Source organism: Oncorhynchus nerka, unplaced genomic scaffold, assembly GCF_034236695.1.
Source record: "Oncorhynchus nerka isolate Pitt River unplaced genomic scaffold, Oner_Uvic_2.0 unplaced_scaffold_1228, whole genome shotgun sequence".
Taxonomy (NCBI): domain Eukaryota; kingdom Metazoa; phylum Chordata; class Actinopteri; order Salmoniformes; family Salmonidae; genus Oncorhynchus; species Oncorhynchus nerka.
In genome coordinates, this window is record NW_027040105.1 from 2,501 (window position 1) to 15,000 (window position 12,500).

General features: G+C 48.3%; 1 protein-coding gene across 1 annotated transcript in view; it reads left to right on the forward strand.

Annotated features, from left to right (window-relative positions):
* The first annotated feature begins 210 nt into the window (after window positions 1–210).
* Window positions 211–12,500, forward strand: part of LOC135569058 (paired box protein Pax-5-like) — a 144,805-nt gene continuing 132,515 nt past the window's right edge. Inside the window, exon 1 of the mRNA XM_065015891.1 lies at window positions 211–286. Within this exon, the coding sequence (XP_064871963.1) occupies window positions 241–286 (46 nt within the window). The 5' untranslated portion in view covers window positions 211–240. The remainder of the gene's footprint in view (window positions 287–12,500) is intronic.

Consider the following 12,500-nt stretch of genomic DNA (forward strand, 5'->3'; position numbering starts at 1 on the left):
GTGCAGTGTCGCAATAGGGAGCGGAAGGGTCGAATTATTTCACCCTTTATACAACTCACCAAAAGTACTGTTGCGGAGAGAGAGAGAGAGAGAAAGGGGGAAAAAAAGTGTGTGAGGAGGAAGAGAGGAGGAAGAGGGGAAGCGTTAGAGAAAAGTTTTTGTTCTTCCCCCCCACCCAACACCCCCCACCCCCCCCACATCCATCTTCCCCCGCCCTGCTCCAAGCCCAATGGGAGCAGAATGGAAGTAGAGGCCGCGGGTCATGTGTTGAGGCCGGGAAGAGCAGGTAGGTAAGGGGCCGCTGGCTGCTTCTCTCTGCTAACTCTCATAGACCTGACGCTTTTTAGGCTCCTTACTAATGATGAAGTATTACCACACAACGATATTATAATTATCAAACAGGACTGCGTTTTAGTTTTGGCTTCAGTTTTCTCTAATGTGAAGTTTCCAACAGGGTGAGTTTTTTTAACGTTCAATCTATAACTTTTTCTGAAAGTAATTTAACTCGATTTCCGTTTGAACTTTTTTAATTAAGAGGCCTATATTTTTTTAAGTGGCGCGTGTAAGCACATGTTTTTGGTGAGATTCTCCAAGAGACGTTCAACCAGCCAGACTCTAGATACAGTCCGTGTTGTCAGTGTAGGCTACTTAATAGTTTGCATTGGGGCTGTTCTTGAATTCAGTAATCTGTGCATCCTGTATATATTCGCCTTGCTTTAAGGCCGTTGTGTAACGTTCAGACTTGTGTTATATACAGATTATAAAGTTGGTGTTTTATGAAGTCGATTCGTGTGTGTTTGTTTTCTATATTTGACGGTATAGTAGGTGTTTTCCGCGTGACTCTATAGCGTACAGAAGACAGACCTGCGACAGGTGTGCTGTTAGGATGACTTGGCAGATGTTAAACATGACTTTGGGATTCTGAACAAGTGGCTAATCTAGTTCGGTTCATCTCAAACTCGGCTAATCTAATCTATGCATCTGTTCATATGTATTTCTCCATTTTATAGGGGGACATGAGTGCACATTGAGAGAGGGGGGTTATATCAGTATTACCCACGTGTATGGTGTCAATGCACTGTACAGAATACAGGATCAATCACAGCAGTCTGTCGAGGAGGACAGAGGCTCATTGGGTGAAGGTCTTGTCTTCACACACAAACGCACGCAACAGTGGAGAAAGGGCCTCTGCAAGCCACACACACACACACACACACACACACACACACACACACACACACACACACACAAATATTCTTTAACCAAGTCGCCTCACTGGTGTCATGGCATATATTGAGTCTCTTGCTGTTGTCGACTGTAATTGTGTAATATTTACGTCCTAAATCAGAACGCGATCTGCTGAAAGGTTTACCGTGTTTAATGTGTTCACACATTACCATGGTTACCATGGTCCCTGACACGGGTTCGGCTTTTTCATATCATTCATTTTGAATTGTAGGCTACAAACAGTTGTTCCTAATTATACTTATTTATTTTTTTTGCTTCAAATTATGTCGAGATCGAGATCATGACAAAACATTATAATACACACGTTTGACACGTTTAAAAAGAAAAACAAAAGGCCCCCGCAGTTAAATGTGTATATATCCTATTGTGTTGATTCAGAGGGAATACATACTAGACATCAGACATCAGTTCATTTTCGATTCGTTGCTTAATATATATATATATATATCGGCTAATGTATGTTTGGCAAAAATGTGAAAATGTCTGATAGTGTCGCCATTGCATGTTATAACATAGCCTCTAGTCTAGACATATTTATAATGCCCCCCAAATGATACATGTGTTGTTGTCTTGCCTTCCTGGTTGCGCTTTTTGTAACATTTAAAATAGTCTATTTTAAATTCTTGAATTTGCATGCTTGTAACAAAAACACACATCTGCAACAACTGATCGAAGTTCCTTTTTCTCTTGTGGTCTGAGGTGGTCGTGTTTTTTCCGTTGCAATCTATTTTTTTGGGGGGGTGGAAACAGCGCCAACATTAGCAATAGTTATCGGTTAGTTATATTAGTAATAGTTATCAATATATATATTCTCTGGGTTCTAACGAAGATTGATTATCTAAATAAATATCTGCATTTTTTTTTAAAACTCAAAACTAGGCCTACCTACTCCAACTTTTCAGAAACCCCCTTCGATTCTATTGATACCACTAAAGACATATAGTGAGCTTAAGTGAAACCAGGTCTAACCGCCCCCCCCTTCCTCCTAAATGAATATTGGTTCAGGATATTCATAAAAACCAACAGGGTTGTCTTAACTGTGGGTTTTTATGTTAAACTACGGCAACACAGAAGAACAAGGCGATCGAACCTCACGCGCATCAATTCCATACCGGAAACCCGCTGAGGTGACATTTTGATACAACGTCCGTTTTTTGTTGTTGTTGTTGGCATTATTATGACGTATAGACATTCCAAAATGGTGCTCATTATTTACGACGCCACGCGTAAAGGGGCGTGATGTCTTCCGTTGCGCCCAGGTACTAACTGTACTTAACAGGCGTGGTTATAGGCCTGTCACGTAATACGATGTGTTATTATAGGCCGCCCCGTCGCTTCTAACTGGCCTATTCATTTGTGCCGGTCTCAACAACGTTGCGTCACTGCATTCATTACACAACCATGACACCGTTATAAACCCATTACGTATTACTGAAAGTGGCCTGTAATGTAGTCAATGTCGTGTATTTTGTATTTCTTCAATTTAGCCAAACAATCGATTATTTACTTTGACTAAATCAAATGACTTCTTCTTGTTTCTTTACGGTGATTTATTGTAAGAGTTGTGATTATCGTGATGGATAATGATGTATTGTGAAAGGATGCCCGGCCCTATATGTCAATGCAAATATATTTCATTCATTGATAATGTAATGCGCGATAACACGTGTTGTATTTTTTTCCGTGAGAGAGGGATGCGAAGGGGGGGAGGGAGGTGTATAGAAACGGACAGAACATTCTCTCGCTTTCATCTGGTTGTGGGGTTCAGGACTGGGCCTCCGGTCTACAGAAGGAGAGGTAATAGGATTTTGTGTGACTGAATAACCTTTGAACCCGACGGTGCTCTGCAGAGAGCTAAATGAAACGGACCTCCCTAGATGGCCTGTGTGTTCGCTTTCCTCTGAGTGTGTGTGTGTGTGTGTGTGTCTTGACACCACTTCCTCTCACTTTAATTACGACAGGGAGGGTATTTCTTTTTTTCTTCTTTTAAATTTTACCTTTATTTAACTCGGCAAGTCAGTTAATTAAGAACAAATTCTTATTTTCAATGATGGCCTAGGAACAGTGGAGTTAACTGCCTGTTCAGGGTCAGAACGACAGATTTGTACCTTGTCAGCTCAGGGATTAGAACTTGCAACCTTTCTGCTACCCTGCCGGACGGTATAGACATGGAGGGTATAGACAGGGAGGGTAAAGACAGGGAGGGTATAGATAGGGAGGGTAGAGACAGGGAGGGTATAGACAGGGAGGGTATAGACAGGGAGGGTAAAGACAGGGAGGGTATAGACAGGGAGGGTATAGACAGGGAGGGTATAGACAGGGAGGGTAAAGACAGGGAGGGTAAAGACAGGGAGGGTAAAGACAGGGAGGGTAAAGACAGGGAGGGTAGAGACAGGGAGGGTAGAGACAGGGAGGGTATAGACAGGGAGGGTAAAGACAGGGAGGGTATAGACAGGGAGGGTAGAGACAGGGAGGGTATAGAAAGGAGGGTATAGACAGGGAGGGGGTATAGACAGGGAGGGTAAAGACAGGGAGGGTATAGACAGGGAGGGTAAAGACAGGGAGGGTAAAGACAGGGAGGGTAAAGACAGGGAGGGTAGAGACAGGGGGGTAAATACAGGGAGGGTATAGACAGGGAGGGTAGAGACAGGGGGGTAAAGACAGGGAGGGTATAGACAGGGAGGGTAAAGACAGGGAGGGTATAGACAGGGAGGGTAAAGACAGGGAGGGTAAAGACAGGGAGGGTAAAGACAGGGAGGGTATAGACAGGGAGGGTAAAGACAGGGAGGGTAAAGACAGGGGGAAATCTAAGCCTAGCTTGGTAACTGCCAGGGAGGGTATAGACATGGAGGGTATAGACAGGGAGGGTAAAGACAGGGAGGGTATAGACAGGGAGGGTAAAGACAGGGAGGGTATAGACAGGGAGGGTAGAGACAGGGAGGGTAAAGACAGGGAGGGTAAAGACAGGGAGGGTATAGATAGGGAGGGTAGAGACAGGGAGGGTATAGACAGGGGAGGGTATAGACAGGAGGGTATAGACAGGAAGGTATAGACAGGGAGGGTAAAGACAGGGAGGGTAAAGACAGGGAGGGTAAAGACAGGAGGGTAGAGACAGGAGGAGGGTATAGACAGGGAGGGTAAAGACAGGGAGGGTAAAGACAGGGAGGGTAGAGACAGGGAGGGTATAGAAAGGGAATAGACAGGGAGGGTAAAGACAGGGAGGGTATAGACAGGGAGGGTATAGACAGGAGGGTAAAGACAGGGAGGGTAAAGACAGGGAGGGTAAAGACAGGGAGGGTAGAGACAGGGGGGTAAATACAGGGAGGGTATAGACAGGGAGGGTAGAGACAGGGGGGGTAAAGACAGGGAGGGTAATTAGACAGGGAGGGTAAAGACAGGGAGGGTAAAGACAGGGAGGGTAAAGACAGGAGGGTATAGACAGGAGATGGTAAGAGAAATCTAAGCCTAGCTTGGTAACTGCCAGGAGGGTAGAGACATGGAGGGTATAGACAGGGAGGGTAAAGACAGGGAGGGTAAAGACAGGGAGGGTAAAGACAGGGAGGGTATAGACAGGGAGGGTAGAGACAGGAGGGTAGAGACAGGGAGGGTATAGACAGGGAGGGTACTAGACAGGAGGGTAAAGACAGGGAGGGTATAGATAGGGAGGGTAGAGACAGGAGGGTATAGACAGGAGGGTATAGACAGGGAGGGTAAAGACAGGGAGGGTATAGACAGGGAGTATAGGCAGGGAGGGTAAAGACAGGGAGGGTAAAGACAGGAGGGTAAAGACAGGGAGGGTAGAGACAGGAGGGTAGAGACAGGGAGGGTATAGACAGGGAGGGTAAAGACAGGGAGGTATAGACAGGGAGGGTAGAGACAGGGAGGGTATAGACAGGGAGGGTATAGACAGGGAGGGTAAAGACAGGGAGGGTATAGACAGGAGGTATAGACAGGGAGGGTAAAGACAGGGAGGGTAAAGACAGGAGGGTAGAGACAGGGGGGTAAAACAGGGAGGTATAGACAGGGAGGGTAGAGACAGGAGGGGAGGAGGGTATAGACAGGGAGGGTAAAGACAGGGAGGGTAATAGACAGGGAGGGTAAAGACAGGGAGGGTATAGACAGGGAGGGTATAGACAGGGAGGGTAAAGACAGGGGGAAATCTAAGCCTAGCTTGGTAACTGCCAGGGAGGGTAGAGACATGGAGGGTATAGACAGGGAGGGTAAAGACAGGGAGGGTATAGACAGGGAGGGTATAGACAGGGAGGGTAAAGACAGGGGGAAATCTAAGCCTAGCTTGGTAACTGCCAACATAATGGAAACACTGAGTAATTGACGGAAACAAAGTATATCGAAAGCAGGTGTTGCTCCTGAGTTAATGAATCAATTAACATCTCCTCGGTCTTAGGGTCGTGCTGCTGTTGCAGGCCATTATTTAGGCTACTATGTCTATGGATGGCAATGCTTCTGAACAGCTTCTATCCCCAAGACATAGGACTCCTGAACACCTAATCAAATGGCTGCATGGAGGGGAGAGATTGTGGTACAACCCTGACCCCTGCCTTCTTCAATGCCAGCTGTTGCCCTCTTCTTGGAGCTGCTGTCATCTATGCATAGTCACTTTAATAACTCTATCTACATGTACATATTACCTCAACTAACCGGTGCCTCCGCACATTGTCTCTGTATCGGTACCCCCCTGTATATAGCCTCACTATTGTTATTTGACTGCTGCTCTTTAATGACTTGTTACTTTTATCTCTTATTTCTTATCCGTATTTTTTTTTCAACAGAATTGTTGGTTCGGGCATTTCACCGTAAAACACCTGTTGTATTCGGCGAGTGTGATTAATAAAGTTTGATTTGATTTGAATGCCCCCATCCCATCGTACAGGACATTAGTGGTCACTGAATGCCCCCATCCCATCGTACAGGACATTAGTGGTCACTGAATGCCCCCATCCCATCGTACAGGACACCCGTGGTCACTGAATGCCCCCATCCCATCGTACAGGACACCCGTGGTCACTGAATGCCCCCATCCCATCGTACAGGACACCCGTGGTCACTGAATGCCCCCATCCCATCGTACAGGACACCAGTAGTCACTGAATGCCCCCATCCCATCAGGACAGTAGTCACTGAATGGTCATCCCTCGTACAGGAATGCCCCCATCCCATCGTACAGGACACCCGTGGTCACTGAATGCCCCCATCCCATCGTACAGGACACCCGTGGTCACTGAATGCCCCCATCCCATCGTACAGGACACCAGTAGTCACTGAATGCCCCCATCCCATCGTACAGGACACCCGTGGTCACTGAATGCCCCCATCCCATCGTACAGGACACCCGTGGTCACTGAATGCCCCCATCCCATCGTACAGGACACCAGTGGTCACTGAATGCCCCCATCCCATCGTACAGGACATTAGTGGTCACTGAATGCCCCCATCCCATCGTACAGGACATTAGTGGTCACTGAATGCCCCCAGCCCACCGTACAGGACATTAGTGGTCACTGAATGCTCCCATCCCATCGTACAGGACACCAGTGGTCACTGAATGCCCCCATCCCATCGTACAGGACATTAGTGGTCACTGAATGCCCCCATCCCATCGTACAGGACACCAGTGGTCACTGAATGCCCCCATCCCATCGTACAGGACACCAGTGGTCACTGAATGCCCCCATCCCATCGTACAGGACACCAGTGGTCACTGAATGCCCCCATCCCATCGTACAGGACACCAGTGGTCACTGAATGCCCCCATCCCATCGTACAGGACACCAGTGGTCACTGAATGCCCCCATCCCATCGTACAGGACACCAGTGGTCACTGAATGCCCCCATCCCATCGTACAGGACACCAGTGGTCACTGAATGCCCCCATCCCATCGTACAGGACACCCGTGGTCACTGAATGCCCCCATCCCATCGTACAGGACACCAGTGGTCACTGAATGCCCCCATCCCATCGTACAGGACACCCGTGGTCACGTCCGTCCCGATAGAATTCCAGATTAGAATCACGGAGCGTCGAAGCTGTTCTAGATGCTGATGACCCAACAATGCAGAGTAGCAGGAAAAACACCAAATGACGGAATGTAATTATAGTTAGAATGTTGTCACGTCCGTCCCGATAAGAGTTCCAGATTAGAATCACGGAGAGACAAAGCTGTTCTAGATGCTGATGACCCAACAATACTTGACACATTTCTGACGTCCGGAGTAACTTCGACATTTTATGTTTGGAGAACGTGGGTTTGAGCGTCTCATTGCGCAGTTAAAGCTTGTCTATTAATAAGACCAGTTACCTTTATGTAGGTCGTTAGTAGTTCGGGGTTTTCTGTCTCTCAACCCGTCTCATGACGCTAATCAGAGGGTACATTGCGTCTACAACAGGTCCAAGTTCAGACCCTTGTTAAGCCCAGGTTCTGTCAAATAAAAATACACATGTATTGGTCACGTACACATGTTTAGCAGATGTAATTGCCGGTGTAATGAAATGCTTGTGTTTCTAGCTCCATCAGTGCAGTAATGTCTAACAAGTAATATCAAACAATTTCACAACAATACACACACACCCGGTTGGTCACACGTACCCACACACACACACCACACACACACACACACACACACACACACACACACACACACACACACACACACACACACACACACACACGTTCGCTCTGTGATTGACAGGACCCCCTGGTAACGCTCTGTGATTGACAGGACCCCTGGTAACGCTCTGTGATTGACAGGACCCCCCTGGTAATGCTCTGTGATTGACAGGACCCCCTGGTAACGCTCTGTGATTGACAGGACCCCCTGGTAACGCTCTGTGATTGACAGGACCCCCTGGTAACGCTCTGTGATTGACAGGAACCCCTGGTAATGCTCTGTGATTGACAGGACCCCCTGGTAACGCTCTGTGATTGACAGGAACCCCTGGTAACGCTCTGTGATTGACAGGACCCCCCCTGGTAACGCTCTGTGATTGACAGGACCCCCTGGTAACGCTCTGTGATTGACAGGACCCCCCCTGGTAACGCTCTGTGATTGACAGGACCCCCCCTGGTAACGCTCTGTGATTGACAGGACCCCCCCTGGTAACGCTCTGTGATTGACAGGACCCCCTGGTAACGTTCTGTGCCCCTGCAGGTAGCCTAGTGGTTAGAGTGTAGAGGAGGCAGGTAGACTAGTGGTTAGAGTGTAGAGGAGGCAGGTAGCCTAGTGGTTAGAGTGTAGAGGAGGCAGGTAGCCTAGTGGTTAGAGTGTAGAGGAGGCTGGTAGACTAGTGGTTAGAGTGTAGAGGAGGCAGGTAGCCTAGTGGTTAGAGTGTAGAGGAGGCAGGTAGCCTAGTGGTTAGAGTGTAGAGGAGGCAGGTAGCCTAGTGGTTAGAGTGTAGAGGAGGCTGGTAGCCTAGTGGTTAGAGTGTAGAGGAGGCTGGTAGCCTAGTGGTTAGAGTATAGAGGAGGCTGGTAGCCTAGTGGTTAGAGTGTAGAGGAGGCAGGTAGTCTAGTGGTTAGAGTGTAGGGGTGGCAGGTAGTCTAGTGGTTAGAGTGTAGAGGAGGTAGGTAGACTAGTGGTTAGAGTGTAGAGGAGGCTGGTAGCCTAGTGGTTAGAGTGTAGAGGAGGCTGGTAGCCTAGTGGTTAGAGTGTAGAGGAGGCAGATAGTCTAGTGGTTAGAGTGTAGAGGAGGCAGGTAGTCTAGTGGTTAGAGTGTAGAGGAGGTAGGTAGTCTAGTGGTTAGAGTGTAGAGGAGGCAGGTAGTCTAGTGGTTAGAGTGTAGAGGAGGTAGGTAGTCTAGTGGTTAGAGTGTAGAGGAGGTAGGTAGCCTAGTGGTTAGAGTGTAGAGGAGGCAGGTAGTCTAGTGGTTAGAGTGTAGAGGAGGCAGGTAGTCTAGTGGTTAGAGTGTAGAGGAGGTAGGTAGTCTAGTGGTTAGAGTGTAGAGGAGGCTGGTAGCCTAGTGGTTAGAGTGTAGAGGAGGCAGGTAGTCTAGTGGTTAGAGTGTAGAGGAGGCAGGTAGTCTAGTGGTTAGAGTGTAGAGGAGGTAGGTAGTCTAGTGGTTAGAGTGTAGAGGAGGCAGGTAGTCTAGTGGTTAGAGTGTAGAGGAGGTAGGTAGTCTAGTGGTTAGAGTGTAGAGGAGGTAGGTAGCCTAGTGGTTAGAGTGTAGAGGAGGTAGGTAGACTAGTGGTTAGAGTGTTGGGCCAGTAGCCGAAAGTTGGCTAGATCAAATCCCTGAGCTGACAAGGTAAAAATCTGCAGTTCTGCCCCTGAACAAGGCAGTTAAACCCCACTGCACCCCGATAGGCCGTCATAGAAAATAAGAGTTTGTTCTTAAGTGACTTGCCTGGTTAGCTTCAAACTGGGATGTCCTACATTTCTCTGGTCAAATGAAGGACACTATGGCAATAAAATCAACACAACAAAGGAAAACATATTTTGGTTGTATATCACCAAGCTAGCGTTCTCCTGGGTAACCTATACCTCCACATGCGGAAATATTAGTGGAATTTATCCTACTTGTATACGATCATATACTTACGTCAGGTTGAATGTGTTTCCTAGGCAACCTGACGTAAGAATATGTTCGTACAAGTAGTAGGCTTGGGCATTAAAATAAAATAAAAAACGTAGTCGCCATTCTAACCAAACGTCGGGTTGAATATGTTTCCTAGGCAACCTGACGTAAGAATATGTTCGTACAAGTAGTAGGCTTGGGCATTAAAATAAAATAAAAACGTAGTCGCCATTCTAACCAAACGTCGGGTTGAATATGTTTCTAGGCAACCGGACGCAAGAATATGTTCGTACAAGTAGTAGGCTTGGGCATTAAAATAAAAAAACGTAGTCGCCATTCTAACCAAACGTCAGGTTGAATATGTTTCCTAGGCAACCGGACGTAAGAATATGTTCGTACAAGTAGTAGGCTTGGGCATTAAAATTTAAAAAAACGTAGTCGCCATTCTAACCAAACGTCAGGTTGAATATGTTTCCTAGGCAACCGGACGCAAGAATATGTTCGTACAAGTAGTAGGCTTGGGCATTAACCGAGCGTAATGCCCAAAGCCGTTCACTTTCCTGTTAGTGACATATCGGCTATACTGTATTTATTAGTTATGCCTTTATTTTATTTCTAATAAACGAAGGCATACTTAAAGCGGAGAGATATCGTGCGGTTTTTTTCTCTCTCATTATGTTGACAATCATCGGGCGTGTAATAAAGGAACGCGGAGTTAACATGCGCTATTAACTTTTCATTGCTTTTTTTTTCCGTTTAGGGGGTTCACCCACCCAAAAAACGAGAGAGAGAGAGAGAGAGAACTTGTCATAAGTACAAAATAAAGGAAATGGGAAAAAGGAATGGATGGAACTAAAACCAAAACAACAATTCTGGCTCGAATTCTCTGTCATTATAAACACTTTTTAAAGAAGCACCCCTCCTCCTCTTTCTTCTCCTCCTCTCCCCTCCTCTCCTCCTCTCTCTCTCTCTCTCTCTCTTTCTCTCCCCTCCTCTCCCCTCCCCTCTCCCTCTCTCCTCTCCCTCTCTCTCCTCCTCTCTCTACTCTCCTCTCCTCTTTCTCTCTCCTCTCTCCCCTCCTCTCTCCTCTCCTCTCCTCTCCCTCTTTCTTCTCCTGTTCTCTCTTTCTCCTCTCCTCCTCTCCTCTCCCTCTCCTCTTTCTTCTCTCCTCTCCCCTCCCTCTCCTCCTCTCTCTCCCCTCCTCTCCTCTCCCTCCTCTCCTCTCTCTCCTCTCCTCCTCCCCTCCTCTCCTCTTTCCTCCTCCTCCCTCTCTCTCCTCTCCTCTCTCTCCTCCCTCTCATCTCTCCTCTCCTCCTCCTCTACTCTCCTCTCCTCTCCTCCTCTCTCCTCTCTCTCCTCTCTCTTCTCTCCTCTCCTCTCCTCTCCTCCTCTCCTCTCCTCTCCTCTTTCTTCTCCTCCTCCCTCTTCTCCTCCTCTCCTCCTCTACTCTACTCACTCCTCTCCTCTCTCCTCTCTCTACTCTCCCTCTTCTCCTCCTCTCCTCTCCTCCTCTCCTCTCCCTCTCTCTCCTCCTCCTCTCTCTCCTCTCCCTCTTTCTTCTCCTCCCTCTCTCTCCCTCCTCCTCTCCTCTCCTCTCCTCTAAAAATCCTCTCCTCCTCTTCTCCTCTCCTCTCCTCTCCTCTCCCTCCTCTCCTCTCCTAGTCTCTCTCCTCTCCTCTTTCTTCTCCTCCTCTGGTCTCCTCTCCCTCTCCTCTCCTCCCTCTAGGTCTACTCTCCTCTCCTCTCCTCCTCTCTCTACTCTCCTCTCCCTCTCCTCCCCTCTACTCCTCCTCTCCTCTTTCTTCTCCTCCTCTCCTCTCCTCTCCCCCTCCCTCTCCTCCTCTACTCTCTCTTCTCCTCTTTCTTCTCCTCCCTCTCCTCTTCCCCTGTCTCCTCTCCTCCTCTACTCTCTGGTTCTCCTCTCCTCCCTCTAGGTACTCTAGTCTCCCTCTTTCTTCTCCTCCTCTCCTCTCCTTAGAGTCTTCTCCCCCTCCTCTCCTCCCTCTAGACTCCTCTCCTCTCCTCCCTCCTCTCCTCTCCTCTCCTCCCTCTCCTCTCCCTCTCCTCTCCCTCTCCTCTCCTCCTCTAATCTACTCTCCCTCTCCCTCTCCTCCTCTACTCTCTCTTCTTCTCCTCCCTCTACTCTACTCTCCTAGAGTCTTTCCTCCTCCTCTCCTCCTCTCCTCTACTCTCTCTCTCTCCTCTTCTTCTCTCCCTCTCCTCTCCTCTCCTCTCCTCTCCCTCTCTCTCTCCTCTCCTCTCTCCTCTCCTCTCCTCTTCTCCTCTCCTCTCTCCTCTCTCCTCTCCTCCTCTTCTTCTCCTCCTCTCCTCTCCTCTCCCTCTCCTCCTCTCCTTACTCTCTCTCCCTCCTCTTCTTCTCCTCCTCTCCTCTCCTCTCCTCTCCTCTCCTCTCCTCTACTCTCCTCCTCTCCTCTTTCTTCTCCTCCTCTCCCTCCTCTCCTCCCTCTCCTCCTCTCCTCTTTCTTTCCTCTCCTCCCCTCCTCTCTCCTCTACTCTACTCTCCTCTCCTCTTTCTTCTAGAGGAGGTAGGTAATCTCCTCCATAGTCTAAATAAATCTCCCTCCTCTCCCTCCTCTACTCTCCTCTCCTCTCCTCCTCTCCTCTCCTCTCCTGGTTACTCTACTCTCTCTCTCCTCCTCTCCCCTCTCTCCTCTCCTCTCCTCTCCTCCTCTCTCTACTCTCCTCTCCTCTCCTCCTCCTA